Source organism: Galleria mellonella, unplaced genomic scaffold, assembly GCF_026898425.1.
Source record: "Galleria mellonella isolate WM207_F2 unplaced genomic scaffold, CSIRO_AGI_GalMel_v1 utg33, whole genome shotgun sequence".
Classification (NCBI taxonomy): domain Eukaryota; kingdom Metazoa; phylum Arthropoda; class Insecta; order Lepidoptera; family Pyralidae; genus Galleria; species Galleria mellonella.
This window is the reverse complement of record NW_026442079.1, coordinates 3,904,646-3,919,877: the sequence shown is the minus strand read 5'-3', so window position 1 is coordinate 3,919,877 and position 15,232 is coordinate 3,904,646. Positions and strand designations below refer to the sequence as shown.

Genomic DNA, 15,232 nt, shown 5'->3' with positions numbered 1-15,232 from the left:
CGAACGGGCAAATCTGGACCGAGGCGAAGCCGAGGCACACATACGTGAGTCAATCGATGCCTAGTTGTGGCCAAGGCGTGTATAGTACTTTTCTCAAACAATGCGCGGCAATCAAAAACACAATTTTACTTTTTAAGTTCAATGACGAATAATGAACAATAATAATATTTCACGCGCCATTTTGTTCGTTTATTTTTTTTTCAATAAACAGCTTTCTATATGCAAGCCAGACCGAAATTTAAATAATACCTTTTATTAGTTACCTCCTTGGCAGCCATGTTTCGAAGTAAAAGTCATTCCATTTTTAAATTACAGGATAGATATGAGTTTACATAGTAATTTATCTGGCCGCAAAACACGATAGATATGGATTTTCATACAACTTTTGCCGGCCGCTGCCCGCATGTATCTGGCCAGTACGGTAATTTTGATTTATCTCTAAGAAGATTGTCAAAATAATGCTCACATTTCCAAGCATGTTTGAGAAAAATATTTTAATTCATACATTAAGGATACTTGCCACATTGAGTCTAAGTGTAATTCGCACTTGCTCAGATAAAAAAAAAATTATTATATTACCGATTAATTCATAAACTTGAAAAAATTAATATTTATTTACACCAATTAATATTAATATTTAAAATTTCATTTGTAAAAATTAAGTAAATGTAGTTATTAGATTACGAATCGCTTTGACACCTACAAAATAATACAGCTATATCAACAGAAGTTCGGTCACGTGCTCTCTGTCGTCGTTAGCTGGTCGTTATGCTAATAGCCTTAGAGTAACGCGTCATATTACATACCCGAACCACGTACGAATTGATTCAGAAATTAACACTTTCTTGTAAGAATAGCTAAGTAATATCCAAATGCATTACATATACACTGCATTTTTATGAAAATACTCATCATAAAACATATTTACTACTTCTAGAAAACATAAGAGCGAGCGAGAGGGGCATCTAGATTTTTCACTAAAATTTCAAATTTCTATTCCCAAAATATACACATCTAAATTACCCATATATCAAACTCTCCTGGAGACATACTTGTATGTTCCTAACGTAATTTTAAATTTGGATATTAGTCAACATAATAAATTTCTGCTGTTCATTTTAAACACATTACCAGTCTACTAAATTTAAAAAATATTCTACTATTATACCCTAATAATTACGCTCAAAAACATTATTGTCAATCGTACAACCAGGCCCTTGTAGGAAACTACTTTAAAACCAAATCGTGCAATCCATTAACTTTAATCTATATCCGGGATATAGAGCTAACTTTAGCGTGGATTCCCGACCAACGAGTATAAGCTGACCAATTGACTGTATATATAAGAACTAAAGGATAAGGATAGGAATCCACTATGGCTGATTATAAATTCAATAGATTATGAAAAAAAAAACATGTTCTACATATATCGCAATTTTTATAATGCGTTTTGGGATTTTAAGTTCCATGTGTTTCCTAATAAAATAAGCTTAAGACTCTTCTCTATGTAACTGCGGATTGTTAAGGGGGGTCACCTTTTCTTTTCATATAAATTACTCCACTTTCATCAATTGTCTAATCCAATATTTTTTCACCATGTCAATGTTTTTTTGTATTGCATTTTATGCATCGTTGTTCTTTAAGTAGGTAAGTTTATACCAAATTGTTATATTAAACAAAAGCAAATCATGACCTATTTATCATAAACCACAAGTAATACCTTCTATCTAGTATTGCTCGCAATATAGATTAAAGGATTTTTGTTAAGCACTTCAGTCGCGAAGTCCAATAAATTATAAGGAAGATTTAAATCGCCGATCTTACAGGTGGTTTCAAAGTCTTTACAATAAAATCGGCGATTGTCTTTATCTAAACCTTCTTTACCAATTACGATTAAGTATACCTACTTTTTATAATATACAATTTCTAATAATAAATAAACTGAATCATTTAATGAAAAATGATAAGCGTCTAATTTAGTTGATACTGTCCAGGAACTAGCTCGTTATTGAAAATTTTAGATCAATATACTGAAATGTTATTCTGGGACTAACTCGGCCAAGACGTGTTCTACGAGATAGTCGAGCTTAGTTGATTCTTGCGATTTTCTCGACTCTGGGTAGAGAATTGTGTTCAGCGCCACCCAAAAGTACTTCAAGTAAACTTGTTTCGTTTTATGTGGCGTCCTCGATTCCACAAATAAATATTGGTATGTCCACTGTCTTTTATAAAAAAGAACAATAGCTATTCCAAAAGCGGTTTTAAGCACCCAATATAATTAGTAATAAATAAACTTTATCATCATCATTAAAACTATATCTACTATCTGAATTGTATCTTATATATTTTTAATATTCAATAATATAAATTAGATTCACCTTCCAAGTTGAATGATCAGTTTCAATTATTAGTTTTCTACTGTAAATAAAAAGATTGAACTTTTCACAACCTAATAAAATAGTAAAAATTTCTTCTTCATTTGAGCGTAATTATTTTGACACTCATTCAATGCTTTAAGTACATACGCAACAGGGAGATTATTTTGTAATAAAATATTTTGATGAATTAACAGACAAAACCATAACTCTTTATTATAAACTTTTTTTTTTAATTAATAAAATTTATAAAACTTATACTTATTAAAAATATTTACATGACTCTCTGTTTAATTAAAGTCAACGTCTATTTTTAAAAGATTAGGAAATCTTTTTATTGAAATTAACATTTTCTATTACAAGATTAAGAACAAATTTTGAAATTTATTTATTTATTTTCTCCACTAATTTTACAGAAAAATATACTTATATGAAAAAAGTAGTTAAAAAATCCTAAAACCGTTCCAAATTCTTACAGTTTTTAGGACTTTTCTTCTAATTATATTCTATGTTTTACAAGTTGTATTCCTTTTTTACTTATAATATGGCCTAAGCACTTCACTTCTGTTACACCAATTTAACATGTTGTTTCATTCATTTTCACATTAAATTCATATTGACTTAGGGTTAAGATAAAATTTCAACTCTTTTTAATCTTTCTAAGGTCTGTTTTACATAATGTTAATAAATTTATAGAGTACTACAAATGCCAAAAGGGCATTTTTTTAAATTTATGCCAAGCAAAAGGACCATTAAAAAGAACAAAGATCAGAATTAGCTGATGTTAATTTGATATCACAAAATCCGTTTAATAAATGTAGTGTACTAAGCACAGTGACCCTTAGTAATAATAATTCCTATTGTTGTTATAAAATTTGTCTAAACTGGACAGCCAAGTAGTATACAGGCCGATACAGACTACTCATAACTAACTATTAGTTTGAGATTTTGACGCATTTTCTTTATTATTATTTATTCTATATGGCGCTAAATGCCCCCTGAAGAAGAATTCCGGATGAAGTTGAAACAATTATCTAAAATGATAAAAATACAGTAAGTTCATGAATTCCCTGTTACTTATGTATATAGACATCAAATTAATACACAACTAACATAATAAATTGAATTAAGTAATCGATAATAAAATTATTTATTATTCTAAAATATTCACTGACCCAACATAGTTCTGTGGCCTCAATTTATTAATTGCGAGACTAACTTTGAAAGCTGTAATTTTTTTAAATATACAGGAGATAAATTACACTGGATTATTTTAATCTTTATAATTTACTTTAAATTTTTTACCATCATCAACTTTATCATTACAAGCCATCTATCGTTCACTGCTGAACATAGCCTTCTCTCACATTTCGTCGCAAAGTACTCTTTCAAGACACCTGCTTCCATCGACTCCCTAGAACACAAATTGTTTTAAGTGTTATTATTAGACATCAAAATGTATAATGTACAATATTTGGTTACCATTAGTAGTAAATTGCATAAATTACAATTTTATAAAATCGTACAACATTGTGAAGTAGATTGCAGACAAATTTCTTTGTGTAATATTACAAACTCGAGGTTATGTAAGTACTTTAATTTATATAAAAACAAAGCGTACCATATTACTTGCTTGATGATTAGAACCTTGTTTATTGATAGTAAATCTCTACTAATACCAAAGATTGTAATAATTCTTTCTACGACGCTCGCCGTTTTTATTAATCCTTTAAATTTTTGACTCTGAATCTTCTGGTTAGGCTTTAGTAAACCTATTTTAATATCTAAATTTACATGACGATGCAACTCAATATTGTGTGGCTGAAATATGAATGCATTGTTTTATTTTCTATATTATCCACTAATTGTGTATCGCCCTAAACTGTTTACTTTTTCTGACATCTAGATTGATGTAGATGGAAAACTGTTACTTCATTTCGAACTTCGACTTGAATTTCTCTCCCAAATTGCAAAGAACTTTATCTAGCAGTTTAGCCGTAGAAATACAACAACCAAACAGATAGCCAAGCTACAGATAGAGGCTCACTTAGAAATAAATTGTTGTAAAGGATGAATTTTAATGTATTGCATAGTACATATATAATGTACTATGCAATACATTAAGATTCATTTTCGTAACGTAGATAGCGTAAGCAGGCAATTACTTATTATTGTCTTGGAAGAATCCGGATCTCAGGATAATAAGTGAAAATTCCTTGCATATTCGTTCCACCTGAATGGAACCCGACCCGTATCTAATGTAAATCTGAATAATTTTTTTAAAAGACCTACATTCCCTGCCTTTATATTATTATATGGGTACTTACAAACTACAGAGTTATTTTTAAAAGTTTAGTAAATAGTTCTTTTCTTTAATTTTATCTCCTTTTTTCTTTTTTGGCTAACTTTTTTGTTTTATCGATATTAATGTATTATTTTCTAAAATAAATAAAACTACTTTTATGTATAACATTCACAGTCACAATAAGGAAAATCAATAAAATTACAAAATTAAGGGCATATGGAGGTACCACTTATTTAAAATGAATTGATATAACTTAAAACACATCTAAAATTAAAAAATCTAGTAAATCGCACTTTTTATTTATTATTTATTAATATAGATACCTGCGTATTACATGTTTTTATAACGATGAGACGCAAATTAATAATAATCACAGAAAAAGAAGCCCTATAATAAATTTGGATACCCCGCATCTCGAAGTTACCAGTCCCTACAAAACACAAAGACATTATCATATCTTCTGATCAATAAAACTGAATTCGGATAATTTATCTCTCATTATGGATTCTTTTGTTATTTCTTTTGAGGTTTCACCCTCTGTTGATTCTGAATTGGCAAATAGAACTATTAAATGAATCATGTTGTAATTATTATTATTAACTCTTAATCAGTAATTATTATTAACTTTGGGATAGACAAAATACAAAACAACCCAATAATTTTAGCCAATGTGATTTATTAATTTTAAGACAATAAATAATAAAGTGTATGGAATTAAAAATAACAAAATAAGATTAGTTTTATACAAACTATATGCATACGTAGTTTGTTTTATCTTAAAGTCACAAGCATGTTCTTATGAATTGTTAAATAATAACAAACGTCACTTACATTATTTAATATTAGCCACTGTTTTTCTAGCTAGGTATTGATAAATAAAACAGATATGTTATTTTATCACAATTATTTTAATTAAATTTAAAAACATGTAGGAAAAACCTAATAGTGACGAATTATTCCATGATTTTATTAGAAATTAAAAATAAATCTTAAATATAAAAAAAATATAGGTTATTAGTTGAAATATACTCTATTATAATTCAGTAAGCCGTATTTATATTGTATTACTAACTGTTTGCCTGTTACTTCGTACAAGTGAATTTCACAAGTAGTGAAACTTATGAAACAGACCATTTCTAGATAGCATATCAAGATAAATCGAATTATCAGATTTTAAGTTACACCTTCGAGAACACAATTATTAAAACTGCATTCAATTTGGTCCAGTAATTTGTGCGTAATGCCAGAACAAATATACAGACCGACAGACAAAATGTCTAAAAAATATTGTTTTGGTTTCAATAGCTCTTATTTAGATCCTCATATCCATTTTGCTTGCATATCTCCCATGTGCAGACACCGTCCAGTTTATGACATTTTTTATTCAATTTAATACAGTACCTTATAAAAAGAAAGTATAAACCTTACCATTGACGACATTATAGACTATATATTAAGGATAGTACGGATACCTTCTACGTTATAGGATCTTAAAGAAATGAATAATTAAGTATGAATGTACTTATGTGTGATTGTAAACATAAGAATAAAAAATATATACTTATTATAAAAAAGTAAATATCTATGTACGATAAAGGAAGCCCTAATAAAATATGTAGTGACAAATATTGATAGAATTGTATTTTAAGTTTTATATTTACTGAAAATAATTATAATCGATAGACAACATAATCTCTATCTTGACCCAATTTAGAATTTGATAGGTTTAAACACAAAGTTAATAGCGAAGAGTATTTGTTTTAATTACAGATGATAAAAATGTCTCCAGGACGACTTTATTTTTTAATTCCTTTTTTTTTCCTAATAACAAGAAAATATATTTGTATTATTATTACACCTATATATATATATATATATATATATATATATATATATATATATATATATATATATATATATATATATATATATATATATATATATATATATATATATATATATATATATATATATATATATATATATATTACTCCATGTAATGAGAATAATATAGTGATTTTATGATTTATAAAATTATAAAATACAAATCGGTAATGTTACTCGTCTTAGTTTATTTATACATTACGTTACACTTATATGGACATTTTAAGATTGTACTGCACCTGCTAAACAGCGAATCCAAAACATATTAGCTTTTAACAGTTCTTTTGTTTGTTTTATTGTTTTCTGGTACAAAATAAATCCAAAATTAAATAATTGTAATTCAAAGACAAACACGCATCATATTGGCCTGCTCATTAATTTTTATTCAACTAACCGTTGCTTCTCGGCATGAACCTATTAATGTACTTACGCTTCTTTTAAGAATTTCGGGGCATATATTCTTACTGTTTATTTATTTTTTAAATTCTACAGATGCATGTTTCGAAAACAATTAATACTATTGTCTGTCTGTAGGTACTATTGTCTGTCTGTAGGTACTATTGTCTGTTGGTGTTAAAATTTTAATCTAGGTTATAGTTTACATATTCAAAACTGCATTATCAGAAAGTTACATACACTTGTTTTTTTTACGAAAATATTATACTTAAAAAACTTACAAATCAGTAAATTTCCATAGATTATTTTGTTAGAATGATTAAACTTATATAGGTTTATTTATAATAAGATAGATTGGTATCCACCACAACGATTTTTTATTAAAACTGTCGCAAAACCACACGTGACCTGGCACGCGATATGACGCAATACGACGCAAGCTCTTTGTACTTGTACGTAGGTACACAATTCTGAATTAGACCTTATTTAAGATTTTCTTTGTACCATATTAATACATAAATATTATCTTTATATATGGTATATTTTTTTTTAATTTTTAGCCTAACAGAAACTTATTATTTGAATAGTAATACAATAAAGAAAACACTATTAAAATATGAAAATCATTTTTGTAATATAGTAAGTTTTTGATAATGATTTTCAATAACCATATAATCATATAACATAGGCCATTGAAAAAAAAATGAGCGTGCAGGCTGCAGTATTTTAATATTAAACTTTGGTTTTTAATATTTTCTGTAAAAATCATTCACAATTTATAATTTTCAAGTTTCTTGTTAAAAAAGAAATGTAATAATATAAAGGTGTAATATATTTCATAGCAATTTTAGTACAGATCCATTTAAAGGGGCATTAGTTACAGTGCTATTGTCTTCTAAATACTATAATTTAAATACATTGCACACCAGACACTATAAAGATTTTTGCTATTTCTGTATTTTATATTATAGATGACAAACACTTATTTATTTTTATTAGAAACTTTTTAAATCCACAATTTATATTTACTATATGGTACGATATGGTTCACTACAAATAGAAACAAAACAGTTTTAATAAATATTGAGGAATGATTTATTTTGATATTTAATAACAAGTTCAAACTGTAATTTTTACATTAACCACACGCAGATTTTTGTGTATTTATTGAATAATATTCATTATTTACTTATCTATAGAGATTTTTTGATTATATGTGATGCTTTGATTACATGTAGGTATAACATATTTTAGTTATTATATATCTAACACTGATATTGTATATATATATATATATATATATATATATATATATATATATATATATATCATAATATTTATTTTATGTGCTACTTTTGATTGGTGTTCTGCTTACAGTGCAACTGATAGTATTCAATTGCAAAAAAAACATAATCCCTATTTGCCTATGAATTGTTAATATAAATAAATTTTGTAATATTTACTATATCGTCCTATGTATACTATATTCACTGTATTTTATTATTTTTTTGTTACTATTTTACAATAACAGGTACTCTTCAGAATTACAGATTATGTTATTATGGTCTTAGAAGAAAAGGTTGTTACAAAAAAATTAAAATATATCAGATTATAAACTTGCATTATAAATAAGAATGATTTTCTCCAATATTATATCTACTTAATACTTATATCACTAAGACGTAAACAAAGCTATTGTAATGATAGAAAAAATAATATAAGCAAAATTCGTTAATCGGTTATATTATTATTGAAAGAAATCATATATATTTATAAGAGAACGAAATTAATTATTTTATTGCATGTCTCATTAACCGATATAGAATGAAAAAACGAATTCCCTTATCTTAATGATAGTTGGTACTTCATCTATATTTATTGGGTTATCTACTAAGCTCACGAACTTACAAAATACGTTACTTGTCTTTATATTACTAAATACTGAGATATAAGTGTAATGAACATTAGAATTCTTATAAAAGTTGTATCACTGTCGTCATTGAAATCATACCAATACATTTAGTATACATATTACTATTACCTTAGTCGTTGTAGTATGCTGTAATTTTTTTTTTTTGACAATAGTATCAAGATGAGCACATCTCTCATTTACTGTTTACATTATCTTATCGTCGTCATGACTGAACGACCAAAGGTACCATAACAAATGCTGAATAACGTAGTTGACTAGTCCCAACGTATCGGTCTTTGGATAGTCAAAACTTTTAAATAAAGCTAAAATCGTGTTAAAAGATTATTTTCGCTTATAATCAGTTATAAAAATAATAAATTAAATTGTTTTCAAAATTGTCCAAGAACAGATATATATATACAGGAGAACCTAAGTAATAACATTTATGAAAGAGCACAAAATCATGCTCAACCGCTTAGTTAAGGCTAATATTATAGATGACATTATAACCTCGCCATGTCTGCAAATACAATCCGTATTGAATGAACGTAGATTACTAAAAATAATCGATCTCATTAATGAAATAATTTACAATGTATGGGACACTTATCGCTTGTAAAATTTTTTATTATATACGAGTACAGGTCCAGGTAGTCTTAATATTTTACCAGAGGGAGATTTTTACAGAGTCCTCTACATAAGTTCCTGTGTCTTATTTTGGTTTGATTTTATTTTTTATTATTAGGGAGGCAAACGAGCAGACGGTCCACATGATGGAAAGCGGCTACCGTCGCCCATGGACACCACGATAGGAGTTGCTTGTGTGTTTTCAATCTATTAAATGTTTGTAGGCATGTTGAAACTCCCTTTATTTGACATATATATTAATAATGTATGAGTGATACTTCTAACGTTTCAAGTGTTCACAGGCTGCCGTGGACTCTTTATCAGGCAAACAATAAATAACCTTGATTGACATCCTTGTTACATAAAAAAAGTAAATAAATATAAAAAAATGTATGCTGAAACTATTTATTCACTATACTTATAAAATCAATAAATCGTCCACCAACTCCTATTATTTTATTCTTATCTTACGTATTCAATACTAATCCTACTATCAAATCCTTCTTTGAATTTGGTTTTTTGATATTATTAATACAGTTTTTCTTATAACTATAAATAAAAATATTATATTGTAGTTCTATTAAATAGAAGATATACATTAGGGTAGAATACATAATCCGAATTCATGTAGGTATATATTCTCAAGTATCACTTACTTGTTTGTTGCCGAACATCTAACCAAGGGGCCCTTTACCTCAATGACCGTTTACCTATCGATACTATCAATTACCAATATAATTATTTTCGAATGTCTCTAGCATGATGATGACAACAGAGATATAATTTTGGCATTATCAAACGAACTTTGGCACTTAGCCCTCTAAATTACAAAGTTATTTACAATATTATTAACCTCTAACATCACATTCATTACATTTCTTTACAAGTGATCATAATGAGCAAAATATTGAAGCATTAATCCTTTTTTTTACTTTAATACAATAGATTTGTACCTACTCAGTACTTAGAGATATCATTATAAAAAAATAAAAAAAATATTGATTCGTTAAATTAAAGTACATTTTTACTTAAATAAAGACCCTCAAATAACATTCAATAACAGAACTTTAATGTTCCAATAATTTAATACAAGAAGTTTAACAGTATTCATAATCATGATCGAAAGTCGAAAGGAAAATATTAAGTATTTATATTATCTTATATTACTGTTGCATTATAGTCCCAGGGTTTATAATCAAAGTTGCTTAACTTTTACCATTTTAAGGCAAAAAAAAAAATTTGCCATAATATTTAAAATATAATATTATATATGGTTATACGTAGAGCACGTTGAAAGTTTTACGTAAATTATTATTAATAAAACAAGAAAAATAGAAATTACATTTATTTTTTCGAAGCAGTTTACTTTTTCAATATTATTTTCATTTGATCGAACTATTTTTCAACTACTAGAACCGTTCATCTGGATGTATGTTTTCCAGAGTGAGAATGAAAATTGTCCCCGCCTACTCTGATAAAAAAAAGTAAAACCTTTTATCAATTTTTATTTACGAGTATATTCCCTAAAATCAAATAGCTAAAGTCACTTGAGACTATACTAATGATATCCCGGATGTCAGTTTGCACGAGACTGAAATGACTCTCAAACAGCTTAAAAACGGCAAGGCACCGAGGGAAGACAGAATTACGGTAGAGCTTCTGAGAGCAGGTTTTGACCAATTGTTTTACCCACAAACTCGACGACTTTCAACCACCCGAACAAGCTGACTTTCGAAAGGACTTCACCACTATAGACCATATACATACGCTATGACAGATATTTGTGGACTATGAGAAAGCCTTTGATTCGATCGAAACATGAGTGGTACTACAGTCCCTCTAGCGGTGCCGGTGTAGTGCAGATTGACTATAGGTATATCGAAGTGTTGAAGTGTATGTACAGTAAGTCTACAATATATATCCGAGTACATAATCAGGATATGAAACCCATTCCAGTGCAGAAAGGTGTAAGACAGGGTGACATCACATTCCCGAAACTCTTCATAACTGTATTAGAAAATGTTTTCAATCTTTTGTACTATAAAAGGTATGGAATAAACATTAATAGTGAATATATCAGCCACTTTTGATTTATCGATGATATAAGAAATCATGACGAAATCCCCAATAACCTCAAGACTACTTTTCAACAGGTTGCTTTTAGTACTTTATGCAAAATGTTTACAATATAACTCATCTCAATCCCCAGATAAGGTCTCCAAATTGTCTCTGGTAATATGTCACTTTACGTCATACATACAAACAAGGACAGTCTCGACGAATCTCGTCATTCAAAGAAACCCGCTGGAATTTGGCAAACCATTGCATTATAGTACTTAAAAGTGGTATTTCTTTCTCCATAGCATTTTAAAGCCAAGCGGTAAAAATATTGGGAATAAGATCACTTTTAAAATCCTAGAAAATCTTTGCTCTAATTCCAGTTAATTCTATTTTCACTTCACTCGATGAACTTGAAAGTATGATAAAAAATTGATGTATATTTTTCCTGCATTTTTTTCTAAATAACTAATAAAATATATATTATATTTTAATAAATGAATAATTTTAATTCAAAAGTAATTAGCGAGAAGTGCAAAAGTTTTAGTGAGCCTCATCTAAGTGCCTAATTATCGAGATTTTTTTTATGCAACGTAAAATGGAAAACAACCTGACGGCCCACTTGATGGAAAGAGGTAACTATCACCTATAGACATGAATAGTAAACAGGTAAAATATAATAAGGGTAAATAATCGGCACAATATAATAATGTATAATACTTATGTGTTGCTTAGTATCGTATATATCTTTCCCCAGGCCGTCCTAAGTACCTCTAGTCTATTTAATACTGTATTATGATAATGGAGCCAATTCTGAAATATTAAATACTCTATATTAATCTCTAACATTTGTTAATTATTAGATATGAATATTTGTATAAGAACATGATTTATAAAGTTCAAATTATATCATCTCTCAGATCAATTAATAAAAACACATCCAAGAAATTTTATTTTTATAATCGGTTCCAATGTCTGGTTTCTCTTAACTACTTTTTTTTTTCAATAAAATAATCAATAATAAATTGAACAGCATGCTAAAAGATTATTATTACTACCTAATAATATTATTATTTATCTTATCTTATCATTATAAATATTATAATATAAATACGAAATAAATACTTATAGAATATCATAAAGACCTGTTCCAGGTGAAAATTTGATAACCTTATTTATAAAATTTATAAGTAGAAAAATAATTTTTTGCATTAATTTGAAGATGTTACCTACCTAATATCAATATCAACAATTTTACAATTTTAATAGAAACGTTATCTGTTCATAAATATACTATTCATAGTCTTTGGCTTTATTTTACACTAGATCATCTTCATATTCGTATCATATATCATTCGAATTGAGTACGGGCGGGGGTAAAGGCGGAGGTGGTGGAGGGAAGTAACGTTGTGTGATAGTATCAAGGGCAGGAGCAGAAACATTTGTGAAGGGCGGATCGAGCACCACGCAAACTGAACGTTGCGGCACCGCCTGCAGTGGAGCCGGCCTGCTAGCACGATGTTAGCTGCCTTTAGATACCAAATGATAAGGTGCATGGATGGTAGCTACGCTACCTAATTCAGTTCTTCCGAGAAGCTCCTCTGGATGTTCTACATCATGCTCGCGACGTTTTTCTTCGTTGGTATAATAATGAGCTGCTCGTCGTCTGGTACAACATAAAGCACCAGCGACTGCTGCTAGAACGGCGACACACAGCAACATTAATCCAGCTATTACACTCATCTGGGCCTCATGTGTGCTTGGACATGGATCCAGCCGATCGAATGTCATATCTGCGAAATAAACTCCTCGTAATCTGATTGGAGAGTAACATTTAAGATGCCTTATCGTTCCATTTAATACGCTAGTTGTCATGTAAACAAGCATTGTTCCCGCAGAACACTGATCACATCGCCAAGAATTTTTCGATAAATCTATCTGTGCAATAGCTTCCAACCTTTGCAGATCTTGCTCAGTTAAAATTTGTAATTTATTGTGAGATATATCCAACCGCTGTAAAAATTTCGTCTTTGTCAGCAATTTATAAGGAAAGGTAGTCAATTTATTCCAAGATATGTCTAGAGCTACTAAATGTTCATTGTAGGTAAAAAAATTAGGAGGTATCATCTCCAAAGATAAATTGGCAAGCCCCACTCCGTGAATGTCCGGTAATATCTGAAGAACTATAGCAATTTCATTGAGAGGTAAATTATTGCCACTAAAATTAATGGTCTTTAAGGATTCTACAACAGGAGCAAATGTTTGTAAATGAAACTTGTCAATTTTATTATGACTTAAATCCAAATGCACCAGTGTAGTCAAATTCGTGAGGGCCGCTGGCGCCAATAAGGCGAGACGATTGCGTGCAAGCGACAATACTCGTAACTCACGATTTCGACCAAACATGTTGTCCACTATCACAGATAACTGGTTGCCATCTAGTTTTAATTTTTTTAATTTCTTTAGACTTATAAATTCATCTGATGTTAAGTATTTGAACTGATTCTCTCCTAAATCTAATTCATCCAAATGGGGTACTAAATGGTAGATTTGAGTATTGACCCTCCTGAGAAGACATCTTCTACATTTAAATATTCTTAAATGTTGTATATCTTTAAATACTTCTGGATTCAAATCGGCCAGTGGATTATCACTCAGGTCCAGGTAAAAGAGTTTTGCTAGCATTCGAAATAGTCTAGGAACCAGCGATGTAATTTTATTATTCGATAAAATCAAAATCTTTAATGAAGTAAGATGTCTGAATGTTTCACTAGGCATCTGCTCAATTTTGTTGTGGTCAAGATGTAGCTCTGTAAGATTAATAAGACCACGAAAATTGTCGGTACCTATGCTTGTTAAATTGTTGTGACTCATATTGATTAATCTTAAATTTTGAAGACCCCAAAATGAGTACTGTCCTATGGAGGGAATATTTGAGTTTACGATGTGAAGCTCTCGAAGATTAGCAAAAGGTATAGGTTGCGTAAATATAGGGCCAATAGTAAGAAAATTGGGGCGCTCTGGTGGAGCAGAGATGACAAGCACTTGCGCAGTTCGATCAAGGAATTCTACGGGAACTTCCCGCATATTTCCACGAATACATGAGATTCGTAATTCAGTGCCTTCCTCTGGATCAAAAATTGTGCGACACGAACACTCCGTAGGACAGGTGATATCAGCTCCTTCTCCGCCCATGGCCAACAGTAAGGTTGTATATCCTAGTAACCACAATTGACCTCTTGCAATTCTGAAACAAGAAGATAAATATAATAAGCAAATTTTCATATTAATATACAGTAATTATTGAATACTAATATAATAGTTACTAATAAACCTATATATGCATATAGGTTTATTAGTAACTATTATATTAGGATTTTCTTATTAACAATAAATAATTTTCATTAATTTCATTAAATGTAACTGAGTAAGTCGAAATCGTTCCAAAATGTTATCTCTCTTAACGGGATACATCTACCTATATAATTTTCGTTCATATACATCTTTATTTGTTTCGTTATATTTTAATTATGATGTAAGTTGATTAATTTAATTAAATTCTCCTTATCTAGTATATAAGTTATATACTTAAATACTGAGAGTGAGAGATAAACTTTTGAGCGTGTTCATAATGTATTATAAATTTTCAAACGACATATTCCCAGGAAAATAATA

The 15,232-nt window shown here is 29.0% G+C and overlaps 1 protein-coding gene across 1 annotated transcript in view; it reads right to left on the bottom strand.

Moving 5' to 3' along the window:
* Nucleotides 1-6,676: 6,676 nt before the first annotated feature.
* Nucleotides 6,677-15,232, bottom strand: part of LOC113521205 (chondroadherin-like) — a 65,460-nt gene continuing 56,904 nt past the window's right edge. Inside the window, exon 2 of the mRNA XM_031911717.2 lies at nt 6,677-14,804. Coding sequence (XP_031767577.1) covers nt 13,079-14,804 — 1,726 coding nt within the window. The 3' untranslated portion in view covers nt 6,677-13,078. The remainder of the gene's footprint in view (nt 14,805-15,232) is intronic.